The 12,532-nt window shown below is 54.2% G+C and overlaps 1 protein-coding gene across 1 annotated transcript in view; it reads left to right on the top strand.

Annotated features, from left to right (window-relative positions):
* CATSPERG (cation channel sperm associated auxiliary subunit gamma) overlaps window positions 1-11,850 on the top strand; it is a 32,390-nt gene extending 20,540 nt beyond the window's left edge. Inside the window, exons 11-28 of the mRNA XM_037991623.2 lie at window positions 10-60; window positions 165-294; window positions 1,190-1,301; window positions 2,206-2,364; window positions 2,448-2,560; window positions 3,361-3,574; window positions 3,928-3,990; window positions 4,094-4,292; window positions 4,428-4,546; window positions 5,362-5,442; window positions 5,532-5,588; window positions 7,633-7,789; window positions 8,004-8,067; window positions 8,176-8,271; window positions 8,565-8,654; window positions 10,509-10,601; window positions 10,696-10,795; window positions 11,062-11,850. Coding sequence (XP_037847551.2) covers window positions 10-60; window positions 165-294; window positions 1,190-1,301; window positions 2,206-2,364; window positions 2,448-2,560; window positions 3,361-3,574; window positions 3,928-3,990; window positions 4,094-4,292; window positions 4,428-4,546; window positions 5,362-5,442; window positions 5,532-5,588; window positions 7,633-7,789; window positions 8,004-8,067; window positions 8,176-8,271; window positions 8,565-8,654; window positions 10,509-10,601; window positions 10,696-10,795; window positions 11,062-11,328 — 2,165 coding nt within the window. The 3' untranslated portion in view covers window positions 11,329-11,850. The remainder of the gene's footprint in view (window positions 1-9; window positions 61-164; window positions 295-1,189; window positions 1,302-2,205; window positions 2,365-2,447; window positions 2,561-3,360; window positions 3,575-3,927; window positions 3,991-4,093; window positions 4,293-4,427; window positions 4,547-5,361; window positions 5,443-5,531; window positions 5,589-7,632; window positions 7,790-8,003; window positions 8,068-8,175; window positions 8,272-8,564; window positions 8,655-10,508; window positions 10,602-10,695; window positions 10,796-11,061) is intronic.
* The last annotated feature ends 682 nt before the right edge of the window (window positions 11,851-12,532 follow it).

The raw sequence follows: 12,532 nt of genomic DNA, 5'->3' as shown, positions 1-12,532 counted from the left end.
CCCCTGTAGCTAGTGATGAACTGGAACTTCTCTACCGCATCCCGGAATTCATCCCTGAAGGTAGGAGGGGAAGGCAGAGGTGGCCTCAAGGGCGGCTGTGGGCCAGGAGGGGCCCAGGTGACTCCACCTCACTGCCGTGTCTTCTCTTCCTCTGCCCCGGTCAGCTCGAGGATTGGAGTTCCTGATGATCCTAGGGACGGAGTCCTACACCAACACTGTAATGGCCCCCAAAGGCATCTCCTGTAACCCATACAACCACCTGATCTTCATCTGGGGCAACTTTCTCCTGCAGAGGTAGGCCTCCACCACTCCCGGGTGGGCCAGGCATACTCTGTCTCCCCAGCACCTTTAGGGTGTGGATGCTTTCAAGACCAGACTAGGCGAGTCTCACCAAGCCTTCAGAGGATGCCCAAATCCAGAAGTTACCAGGACTGTGATGGGGAACACACCGTTAGGGTAGTCAGTGCTGGGACGAGGGGAGCCAATGTTTTAAAGCTGTGGGAGCCCTTTTCTTAAAAATGAAACCTTATATAAAGACCCAGCCTGTGTGAGCAATAGATGAGCAGTTTCGAGGGTTTGTTTTTGTTTTGGGACAGTCTCGCTCTGTCACCCAGGCTACAGGGCAGTGGCACAATCTCAGCTCACTGCAGCCCCCGCCTTCCTGATTCAAGCGATTCTCCTGCGTCAGCCTCCCTAGTAGCTGGGATTACAGTTGCATGTCACCATGCCTGGCTAATTTTTGTATTTTTAGTAGAGACGGATTTCACCATGTTGGGCAGGGTTGTCTCGAACTCCTGACCTCAGGTGATCCTCCCGCCTCAGCCTCCGAGAGTGCTGGGATTACAGGTGTGAACCACGTGCCCGGCTAACTGACGAGCATTTTCTAGGGACAGTTTAGGATCCTCCCCATCCCAGCCACCCTCTCGACCCTCAGGAACCTAGGGGCCCCTGAGCCACTTTCTTGGGTGGCTGGCAAACTGCCAGGTTGGCCCGATGCTTCTGTTTTACAGATGGGGAGCTGGAGACTCTCAAAGGGTTTGGGGTGGGGGGCGGGAGCTAGGATTTCAAGCTTCCTTTGCACATTCTTCCAAGTGGAGAAACTGAGTAAGTGGCTCCCGTGTTATTAGGCCTGGGATTGGGGTAAGCGGCTGTCCAGGATGCGCCCAGCTCTCCATCTCTGTCCTTGCAGCTCTAACAAGGAAAACTTCATCTACCTGGCAGACTTCCCCAAGGAACTGTCCATCAAATACATGACCAGATCGTTCCGTGGGGCTGTGGCTATTGTCACGGAGACAGAGGAGGTGGGCTGCCCTGCCCCTTTCTCCATTCCCTCTCTGCCCACCCCCAAACCCTAGGGGCCTCTCTTTCCCCCTGTCAGAGTAAAGGAGCTAAGGGAAGGGGGCACCCTCGGGGACCCTGAGAAAGGGCAGTGAAGCTCCATCTATAGCTGCAATCCCTGGAATTCAGAGGGTCAGCTCCAAAGTCACGCAGACCAGAGCTATGATCTAATGTTCAGAGGCGGCCCTCTTTCATCCCACAGTGCACTCGTTCACTTCATAAATATTGAGCATTTACTGTGTACCTGCCCCTGTGCTGGAGAACACAGAGTGGTCAGGGCTGCAATGGGGAAAATATTACCTATGGAAGTAGGGGGACCTGGCCCATTCTGGGGGATGAGGCATGTTAGGGGGGGCTTCATGGGGGAGACCACATGGAGGGGGACATCTTGGAGGCTGGAAGGGATCACCCAGGTTGTGGTTCAGGAAGGGTAGTGAAGGTTCCCTTCAGATGTGTATGGGGGTGGGCATTAGTGCAGAGATGGGAAACTGAGGCCAAGGAAATGGTGAGACCCTGGAAGCTGCAGAGTGAGAAGAAAAAAGAGGTCTCGGCCCTAGGAACCGTGGCTGTTAGGGAGTGTGTATGTTAGGGATGTTTAGGTTACAAGTGCTAGAAACCTTAATAGACCAAAAACATTGAAAAACATGATCATAGTGTGTGAGGGCTGGAACCAGAGGTGATTGGGCTCAGGGAAGTAGAGAGATGGCACCACAGAGAAAAGGAAGGGGAGCACCCTTGGTCCCAGTGGAGGTGAGTTTGCAAACTTAATCCCTCAAACAATGGGGCCACCACACTGGGCAGAGGGTGAGGTGGGATCAGAGGACCCCATGGTCCTGACATACACACATCCGGCTATCGTACCCACAGATCTGGTACCTCCTGGAGGGTAGCTACCGGGTGTACCGGCTGTTCCCATCCAAGGGCTGGAAGGTGCACATCAGCTTACAGCTGATGCAACAGTCCTCTCTCTACGCATCCAATGAGACCATGCTGACCCTCTTCTACGAAGGCAGCAAACTGTACCAGGTGCCTTGTGGGGCTCTGCGGGGACATTGGGGCACCGCAGGACGGCTGACCCCAGCTCACCTGACTCTGCCTTCCCCCTGTAGCTGGTGTACCTTATGAACAACCAGAAGGGCCAGCTGGTCAAGAGGCTTATGCCCGTGGAACAGCTTCTGATGTATCAACAGCACACCAGCCACTATGACTTGGATCGGAAAGGGTGAGAGGACACCGGACCATGACAGGGGTCTGAGGGCTTCCGGCACTGTCCTCCTGAAGCTACTGTTTTTGAGAGAGGGGAGACCGAGCTAACCCCAGTGACAGCCTCAGGGCTACGATGGCAGGAGTTCAGCACTTATGGAAGCTCAGAGGAGGAGCCGAACCTGGCTGGGGGGGAAGGTGCATCAGGGAGGGCTTCAAGAAGGAGGAGGTGTATGCACTGTGACAAGAAGGGTGAGAAAGGATTAGCCAAGTGATAAGGTGGGGAAGGGTGTCCCAGAACGGGAGAACCACCTGTGCAGAAGCCCTGATGGGAAGGGGGACGAAGCCCTGGTGGTCATGGGGAGAAACTTGGACTTCATCTTGAGGGTCTTGGGGGAGCCATGGATGGGACTAAAGGAAAGGACTGCAGGATCGGATTTTACCGGGTGCCATAATGATGCCTCTGGTCGCTGTCCTGCAGAAGGTGGATCAGAGCAACCCAGGGAGGCAGCTGGATTCGGGGCAGGGAGGGGGAACTGGGGTGGAAGGAGGAAGCAGGAGGTGGAACAAAGATAAGAGGTCAAGTGGACAGGCAGATGGGGACTGCCCGTTGAGCAGGGAGGACTCTGGTCTCAGGGATCGAGGGACGTCCGAGGGGATGTGTGAAGAGGCCTCTGGGCAGCAGGGGCTGACGCTGAGGAGGAAGATCGGGGCTGGATTCGATACGGGAAGTGGGTGAGGTGGGAAAGAGGCCTGCGGAAGCTTCCAGTGCGCGGGGTGCCTTAGAGCCAGCAGCCCTTCCCCTCTGCCACTGCCCAGGGGCTACTTGATGCTCTCCTTCACCAACTTCTGCCCCTTCTCGGTGATGCGCCTGAGGAGCCTGCCCGGTCCTCAGAGATACACGCGCCAGGAGCGCTACCGGGCACGGCCACCGCGCGTCTTGGAGCGCTCGGGCTTCCACAACGAGAACTCGCTAGCCATCTACCAGGGCCTGATCTACTACCTGCTGTGGCTGCACTCCGTGTACGACAAGGTGGGCGTCCGGCGGCGGGCGGGCAGGCCTGAGACGGGACTCGGGGAGCGGGGAGCCGGCTTAGACGGCGAGGCCTGTGGAGCGGAGCGCAGCGGGATTGTAGAACTGGAGGACTGGGGGGTGGGGTGGGTGGGGGACGTGGGGGCGGGGCCTGGCTTGAGCAGGACTTCCAGGGGAGGGTGTTGGAGGTGTGGCCGGGTTGAAAGCAGGGTCTGGGGATGCGCTGGGGTGTGTATCTTCTGCTCTGGGTTAGGAGCTGGCATTGAGGCTGGGAGGGGGTCTGGGGATGCCGCTTTCCTGGGGGCCCTCCCCCCGCCGCCCAATCCCTTTACGGTGCCCGGCGATCCCTGCAGCCGTACGCGGACCCGGTGCACGACCCCACCTGGCGCTGGTGGGAGAAAAACAAACAAGACCAGGTAGGCGGAGCGGATTGGGAACCGGGGAAAGGGGCGGTGCCCGGACACCCCTCACAGTGCCCCCAACCCCGGCGCTGACTGCTGCGCGCATGCGGTATTCCAGGATTACTACTTCTTCCTGGCGAGCAACTGGCGAAGCGCGGGCGGCGTGTCCATAGAAATGGACAGCTACGAAAAGATCTACAACCTCAAGTCCGCGTACGAGCTGCCGGAGCGCATTTTCCTGGACAAGGGCACTGAGTACAGCTTCGCCATCTTCCTGTCGGCGCAGAGCCACTCGTTCCGGACGATGGCAGACCTCGGTCTGCGCGGGGCCAGAGTCACTCCCGAAGGGCAGGGCGAGGGCTGCGGGAATCTGGGAGCCTGGGGGGAGGGGACACCATCCGAACGGCGGGGCCTGTGAGGGAGGCTTTAACCCCGTTTACTGTCCGGAGCAGGCACCGTCTTCGAGCTGCATAGCCAGGTAGACGTGGGCGTGGTGCTGGCCGACCCCGGCTGCATCGAGGCCTCGGTGAAGCAGGAGGTCCTGATTAATCGCAACGCGGTGCTATTTTCGGTGAGGCCCGGCGGGCAGTTGGGATCAAGGGAGGTTTTTTGTTTTGTTTTTGTTTTTGTTTTTTGTTTGTTTTTGAGACAGGGTCTTGCTCTGTCAGGCTGGAGTGCAGTGGCGCGATCACTGCATTCTTGGCCTCCTGGGCTCAAGTGATCCTCCTCCCTCAACCTCCTGAGTAGCTGGGACTGCAGGCATGCACCACAGTGCCCAGCGAACTTTTTTTTCTTTTTTTTTTTTTTTTGAGATGGAGTCTCACTCTGTCGCCCAGGCTGGAGTGCAATGGCACAATCTTGACTCACTGCAACCTCTGCCTCCCAGGTTCAACCGAGTCTCCTGCCTCAGCCTCCCTAGTAGCTAAGATTACAGGTGCACACCACCACACCCAGCTAATTTTTTGTATTTTTAGTAGAGATGGATTTTTACCATGTTGGCCCGGCTGGTCTTGAACTCCTGACCTCAAATGATCCGCCCACCTCAGCCTCCCAAAGTGCTGGGATTACAGGCGTGAGCCACTGTGCCCAGCCTTAACTTTTTATGTTTTGTAGAGAGGGGGGTCTACCTGTGTTGCCCAGGCTGGTCTCGAATTCCTGGGCTCGAGAGATCCTCACGCCTCGGCGTGAGGTGTGATGTGTGAGGCATGAGCCATGAGCCACCCTGCGCTTGGCCCCGTTAGCCTATTCCTGAGTAGAAAATGGAAGACTTCCATTCTCCTACCAGCCCCCACCTCACCCCAGCTATGGGTTATTTGAACTGTTTGTTGGTCTTTGGGGAGACCTGTTCACCCCTTCATTTCTGCCTCTCCCCTCTTTCAACCCCAGATTACGCTCAAGGATAAAAAGGTTTGCTATGACCAAGGCATTAGTGGACACCACCTTATGAAGTCTTCCATGACGGTCAATGTGAGGTCCAAGCCTGGAGGGGAGGGTGCAGGATGGTGGGAAAGCCTGGGCCCACAGGGATCACCATCTTCACCTGCTCCTACCTGCAGGTGGTGGGTTCATCCGGGCTCTGCTTCCAGGAAACGCACGTGGGGCCCCGTATGCAAGTATTGGAGCTTGGGATACTGGGCCCTGGGAGGGGAAGGTTGGGGTCAGGTCTCAACATGGCTAATCCCCTGAGAATCCCACTAATCATTTGTAATTTCCTTTCTTCTCATTCTTTCTCATCATTCATCCACCCAGCCACTACTACCCATTAACTCCTTTCATTCTTTTTTTTTTTGAGATGGAGTTTCGCTCTTGTTGCCCAGGCTGGAGTGCGATGGTGCAGTCTTGGCTCACTGCAACCTCCACCTCCTTGGCTCAAGTGATTCTCCTGCTTCAGCCTCCCGAGTAGCTGGGATTACAGGTGCCCACCACCATGCCCAGCTAATTTTTTGTATTTTTAGTGGAGACAGGGTTTCTCCATGTTGGCCAGGCTGGTCGAAAACTCCTGAACTCAAGTGATCCACCCACCTCAGCCTCCCAAAGTGCTGGGATTCCAGGCATGAGCCTCCACACCCAGCCTAACTCCTTCCATTCATTCATGTTTTCAGAAAGGGCCACCTTCCCAGTTGTGCAGGTTGCACACAAGCTGATGTGTTCCCTCTGATAACTTTTCTGCAGAGGGAGAATAGAGTGAGCAACAGGGACTTTTTTTTTTTTTTTTTTTTGAGACGAAGTCTTACTCTTGTCCCCCAAGCTGCAGTGCAATGGCGCAATCTCGGCTCACTGCAACCTCCGCCTCCCGGGTTCAAGCGATTCTTCTGCCTCAGCCTCCCAAGTAGCTGGGATTACAGGTGCATACCACCATGCCTGGCTAATTTTTTGTATTTTAAGAAGAGATGGAGTTTCACCATGTTGGCCAGGCTAGTCTCAAACTCCTGACCTCAGGTGACCTGCCCACCTCAGCCTCCCAAAGTGTTGGGATTACAAGTGTGAGCCACCGCGCCTGGCCCAGGGCCACTTTTTGCATTTGGCACAAAGGTGGCACAAGGGCTGGCCTGGCCCTGCCTTCACATCTCTCTCTTCTTCTGCCCACTCACACATTCCTCATTCAGTTCTTTGGGATCTTGGTTCTTCACTTGCTTATATATGTGATATCGCCTTTGCCCAGGGCAGACACTGAGGCTCAGAGAGGTGCAGTGTAACCCAGGGAGCTAATAAGTGGTAGAGGAGGGGCCTGCCCCAGAGTTCTTGTTGTCACCCACTTCCCTACCCACTCCGGGGCACGCAGATCCTGGTGTTCCTCTCTCCTGGGTTAGAATGACCTTGGGCAGTCAAAAGGGATTGTAAGAGCCCCCACCTCCTTAGAGTACATAAGATTTCATGTGCTAGACTGAATAAACAAGGAGGAAGTGTGACCGCATCACAGGGTGGGCAAGGGGGAATGTGGCGGGATGAACTCAGAGCAGTGATGGGGCAGAGTAAGTGGGGCCTCATGGGCCATGGTGCGTGAGCTGGTTCTTCGGGAGGGCTCCAAGCAGAGGAGGGACTCGAGGGTCCCCAGGGTCCATCTGGCTGCATGGGGTGGGGGACATCAATGAGGGAACTGGAAGCAGGGAGACTCTGGAGAAGACAAGGTTGGACAAAACAGGGTGGGGACAAAGGAGTTGGAGGTTTAAGGGAGAGAATGAGTGGACTCTGTGTCTTTTTTTTTTTTTTTTTTTTTTTCGAGACAGAGTCCTGCTCTGTCAGCTGGAGTGCAGTGGCGCAATCTTGGCCTCTGTCTCCCTGGTTCAAGCTGTTCTCCTGCCTCTGCCTCCCAAGTAGCTGGGATTACAGGCATGCGCCACCACACCCAGCTAATTTTTTGTATTTTTAGTAGAGAAAGGGTTTTGCTGTGCTGGCCAGCTAGCCTCGAACTCCGGATTCAAGTGATCGGCCTGCCTCGGCCTCCCAAAGTGCTGGGATTACAGGCATGAGCCACTGCGCCAAGCCGTTTTAATGATATTAATGACCATATTGCCCTTGGCGGTGAGGGAGAGCCAGGCAGTTGGTGGTGGTGTTTGTGGTGTTTGTGGGAGGGGTACTGTCCTTCCTGCCCCTCACCTCTCCAGGGGCCTGAGGAGACCCTGGCCACTCCCATGAGCCTTTTTTCCTCCCACCGAGGGCAACCTGATGGTGCCAGTGTTCATTGGCTGCCCTCCAGGCAAGCGCCTGGCGTTCGACATCACCTACACTCTGGAATACAGCCGCCTGAAGAACAAACACTACTTTGACTGCGTTCAAGTGGACCCCGAGATGCCCTGCTTTCTCTTCCGGGACAGTGTGTGTCCAGTCCCTTCCCCTGCATCGTTCACTGTCCTCTTGCGCCCACCACTTTGCGCTCTCCCTCCCTGCTCCTCTGCCCACAGGCTACCCACCCTCTTTCCCCCCCCCCCCCCCCCCCCCCTGGCATCTCACTTTCCCCCTTCTCGGTCCTCAGCTTCTCAGGCCAGGCTAATTTCTTCTTCCCATCTCAACCCCCTCCAACCCCATAGTTTTCTACCCCTTCTTCTTGATTCAAGATTTGGTGACAGGAGACTCCGGCAGTTTCCAGGGCAGGTAAAGGCGTGGCCAACTTGTAGCTAGGGCAGGTGGAGGGAGCGGAAGGGGAAGGGGGCAGGACTGGAGACCCGGAGACCAGTCCGTGTGCTCTTCTGTCCCTGGTAGCTACGTGCTGCTGGTGGTGGGTGGCGGGCCCACACTGGACACACTCAAGGACTACAACAAGGACGAAATCTACCGCTTCAACAGCCCCCTGGACAAGTAATCCCCGTGGGGCCCCACGCGTAATTGGCCTTGCTTCCCCTGGAGGCCTTTCCCACTTCCAAGCCAAGCCCACCTCACAAGCCCCCGCCTCCGCATCTCAGGCCCCGCCCACAGTGGGGCTCTTAGGATCCCACAGGCAAACTCCTGCAGGGCCCCCCTAACACCATGCCCCCTGCACATAAGACCCCGCCCCCTGCACCCACCTCTGGCCTCCCTCCACACTGACCACTGAGGCCATACCTCCCCCACACCCCTCCAACCCCTGGCTGAGATGACCTCGTCCTGCACAGGACCAACAGCCTTATCTGGACCACGAGGACCAAAAGGACCACCAAAGACTCAGCCTTCCACATCATGTCCCATGAGAGCCCGGGTATCGAGTGAGTGCGCAGCCTGGCCCTCTTGGCCCCCATCTGTCGGTAGTCCATCAGGCCCACCCATCCTTTCTGCCCCCAGGAGGCCTCCTGATCCCCAAGTCACACTGACTGCCTTTGTGTTACTCAAATGGGGCTGAACTTTGCACAAGCTGAAGTCCCTGCCTGGAATGCTGCTCCCTCCTACTCTCTTCAGGCCTTAGGCAGATGCCCCTTCAGCCAGGAGGACTTTTCTGTTTCAGGATGGGACAATTGTCCCTTCGTGACTCCCATGGCCGCCTGGGGCTCTCCCATCCCGCCCCTGAGTCCCTTACCTGTGCATCCCCATCCTAGAGTGGACAGCCCTGGGCAGTCACTGTCTGGTGTGGGGTCTGTCTCTCCTCCAGAACTGGGTCCTGAATAGACTCATAAATTTGTTTTTATTTTTATTTTTGAGATGGAGTTTCGCTCTTTGTTGCCCAGTCTGGAATGCAGTGGCATGATCTCAGCTCACTGCAATCTCCACCTTCCGAGTTCAAGCGATTCTCCTGTCTCAGCCTCCTGTTCGTTTATTTTTTGAGACAGGCTCCCTCTGTAGTCCACCAGGCTGGAGTGCAGTGGCACAATCTCAGCTCACTGCAACCTCTGCCTCCCAGGTTCAAGCAATTCTCCTGCCTTAGCCTCCCAAGTAGCTGGGATTACAGGCAACCGCCACCACGCCTGGCTAATTTTTGTATTTTTAGTAGGGATGGGGTTTCACCACGTTGGTCAGGCTGGTCTTGAACTGCTGACCTCAGGTGATCCTCACGCTTCAGCCTCCCAAAGCACTGGGATTACAGGCGCACACCACCATGCCTGGTCAATTTTTTTTTTTTTTTTTTCTAGTAGAGATGGGGTTTCACCATATTGGCTAGGCTGGTTAACATAGCATTTATTGAATGAAATAATGAACAAATGAATAAATCAATTCGTGGCAGGCATTTATTGATATTTGAATGTGGGTATTAATGAATGAATAAAACAATGGAGAAACAAATTCATATATAGGGGCTCAATAAGTTTCATTCAATGAAAGGAAAAAAATGAAGCCATGAGCAAACGAAGGCAGTGAATGAATGAACAACTTGCGCCTAGTCAGAATTTAACCTGCTCTATTTTTTTATTTTTTAGTTTTATTTATTTTTTTGAGATGGACTCTTGCTCTGTCACCCAGGCTGGAGTACAGTGGTACAATCTCAGCTCACTGCAACTTCCGCCTCTTGGGTTCAAGTGATTCTCCCACCTCAGCCTCCCGTGTAGCTGGGATTACAGGTGCACGCCACCACGCCTGGCTAGTTTTTATAATTTTTAGTAGAGATGGGATTTCACCATGTTGGTCAGGCTGGTCTTGAACTCCTGACCTCAAGTGATCCACCTGCCTCGGCCTCCCAAAGTGCTGGGATTATAGGTGTGAGCCACTGCGCCCGGCCTAACCTGCATTTATTGGATAATGAATAGAGAAGGAAATAAATGAAAGATGTGACTTTGTACCTAGTAAGTGCTCAAGCTGTATTTATGGGATAAAGGAATGAAGGGAGCAAAGAATGAATAAGGAGTTGGCACATGATAGGTACACAGCCTGTAATCTGGATGGATGCACAGTGACAGGAATTGACAGATGGAGGCGTGAAGGCAGGAGGAAATGAATGAGGAGGCAGCCTGTGGCACAGTAGCCGTTCAGTCAGCATGACTGAATGCGTGAATGAAGGAATGAATGAGGGAAGGCATGAGATTGCCCCCATTTGGTCCTCACCGAGGACCAAATGGGGTGGAGGAAGAAATTGGGAGTTGGCACAGACTAGGCATGGTTGGTAGCACAACTGCCTGATCTTTGGCTCGCAGGTGGCTCTGTCTGGAGAACGCCCCATGCTATGACAATGTTCCCCAAGGCATCTTCGCCCCTGAATTCTTCTTCAAAGTGTTGGTGAGCAATAGGTAAGCCAGGCAAGTGGCCCAGGTGCGGGTCAGGGGCTGCCCATGGAATGCCTGGCTTCTCCTCTAATCCTGGGTCCCCTCCCAACCCCCGCAGAGGAGTGGACACGAGCACCTACTGCAACTACCAGCTCACCTTCCTGCTGCACATCCACGGGCTGCCACTCAGTCCCAAGCGGGCCCTTTTCATCCTCATGGTGAGTGACTGTCCAGGAGCTGCCCTGCTGGGTGGGCAAGGGCCCACACCTCCACACCTATGCTTGTTGTACTTCACTAATTCATTCCTTCATTCACTCATCTGGTCATGCCAACGAAACGCCTGCCATGCCACAGGCTGTCTACTTGTTCATTTCCTCCTGCCATCACGCCTCCATCTGTCAATTTCCCTGTGACTGTGGATCCAGATTGTGGACTGTGTACCTTATCATGTGCCAACTCCTTATTTATTCTTTGCTCTCTGCAGGTGTCAGTCAGCGTGTTTGTGGGCCTGGTGATCTTCTACATTGCCTTCTGCCTCCTGTGGCCCCTCGTGGTGAAGGGCTGCACGATGATCCGGTGGAAGATAAATGATGTCATTGCCTCAGAATCCTACTCCACCTATGCCTCCATTTCCGGAATGTCAAGCATGCAGTCTCTGAGACGTTCCAGGATGGGCTCCATGTTCAGCTCCAGGATGACAGAGGACAAGGCTGAACCCAAGGAAGCCGTGGAGAGACAGGTGATGACCTGAGTCTGCCACGTGCCCCAGCCCCCAGTCACTGTCACACTTCCCCTACGAGGCCCATCTTGAAGATGCAGCCTGTCACCCAGCTCAGACCTCTGTTTTGCTTGATGTTTACTTCTCGTTCAGACTCAAATAAAGCCTTTTTTCAGGACCAGCTGTGGGCCCTCTTAAGAGCTTGAGTTCAGAAGGTTTGTACCAGCATAGCTGCACATTAAAATATCATAAACCTGGCTGGGCACTGTAGCTTATGCCTGTAATCCCAGCACTTTGGGGGGCGGAAGCAGGCAGATCACTTGAGGTCAGGAGTTTGAGACCAGCCTGGCCCACATGGTGAAAACCTGCAACCCTGTCTCTACTAAAAATACAAAAAATTAGCTAGGCATGGTGGTGCATGACTGTAATTCCAACTACTTGGGAGGCTGAGACAGGATAATCCCCTGAACCTGGGAGGCAGAAGTTGCACTGAGCCAAGATTGCGCCACTGCATTCCAGCCTGGGCAACAGACTGAGACTCCCGACTCAACAAAACAAAACAATAAATAAAATATCAAAAACCTTCTAGGCCACCTGTTAAATAGTGGCTTCTCTGTGTGCCTGTTGGCTGAGCCCCTCCCCAGGGTGCCCCAGACCTCCCTGTGGTCCAGCAGGATCCTCCACAATCCAGGCCCATTGCTATGGCCGACCATCTGCTCTGATTATTTAGTGTTAAGTATTTTGAATGTCAACACCTATCTGATGTCTTAAGGAGGGGACCCTGGAGATGTGAGGATTCTTATTTTAGTTGCAAGTAGCAAGTATTTCCCTCAAATGGTCTACATGAAAATGGTAATTTACAGGCTTCAGGTACAGTTTGATCCAGTAGTCCCCAAGGTCCACAGGACTCAGCCTTCATTTCTCTGCAGTTTTTTCTTCTCTGTCCTCCTCTGAGCGCAGTCTCTGACCTCAGGACAACTCCTCTCACCATCTGAGGCTAGTTATGCAGTCCATAATCTGGGTGGATGCATAGTGACCAATGAATTGACAGATGGAGGCATGAAGGCAGGAGGAAATAAATGAGTAAAAAAATACCCTGTTGCATGGTAGGCATTCGGTCACCATTACTGGATGAATGAATGAAGGAGCGAATGAGGAAAGGTATGAGACTATGCCTAGTTGGTGCTCACTCAGAGTGTTGGGGTGGAGGAATCAATTGGGATTGGCATCGACTAGG

The sequence above is a fragment of the Chlorocebus sabaeus genome, chromosome 6 (genome assembly GCF_047675955.1).
Source record: "Chlorocebus sabaeus isolate Y175 chromosome 6, mChlSab1.0.hap1, whole genome shotgun sequence".
NCBI lineage: Eukaryota > Metazoa > Chordata > Mammalia > Primates > Cercopithecidae > Chlorocebus > Chlorocebus sabaeus.
This window is presented reverse-complemented; position numbering and strand designations above follow the sequence as displayed.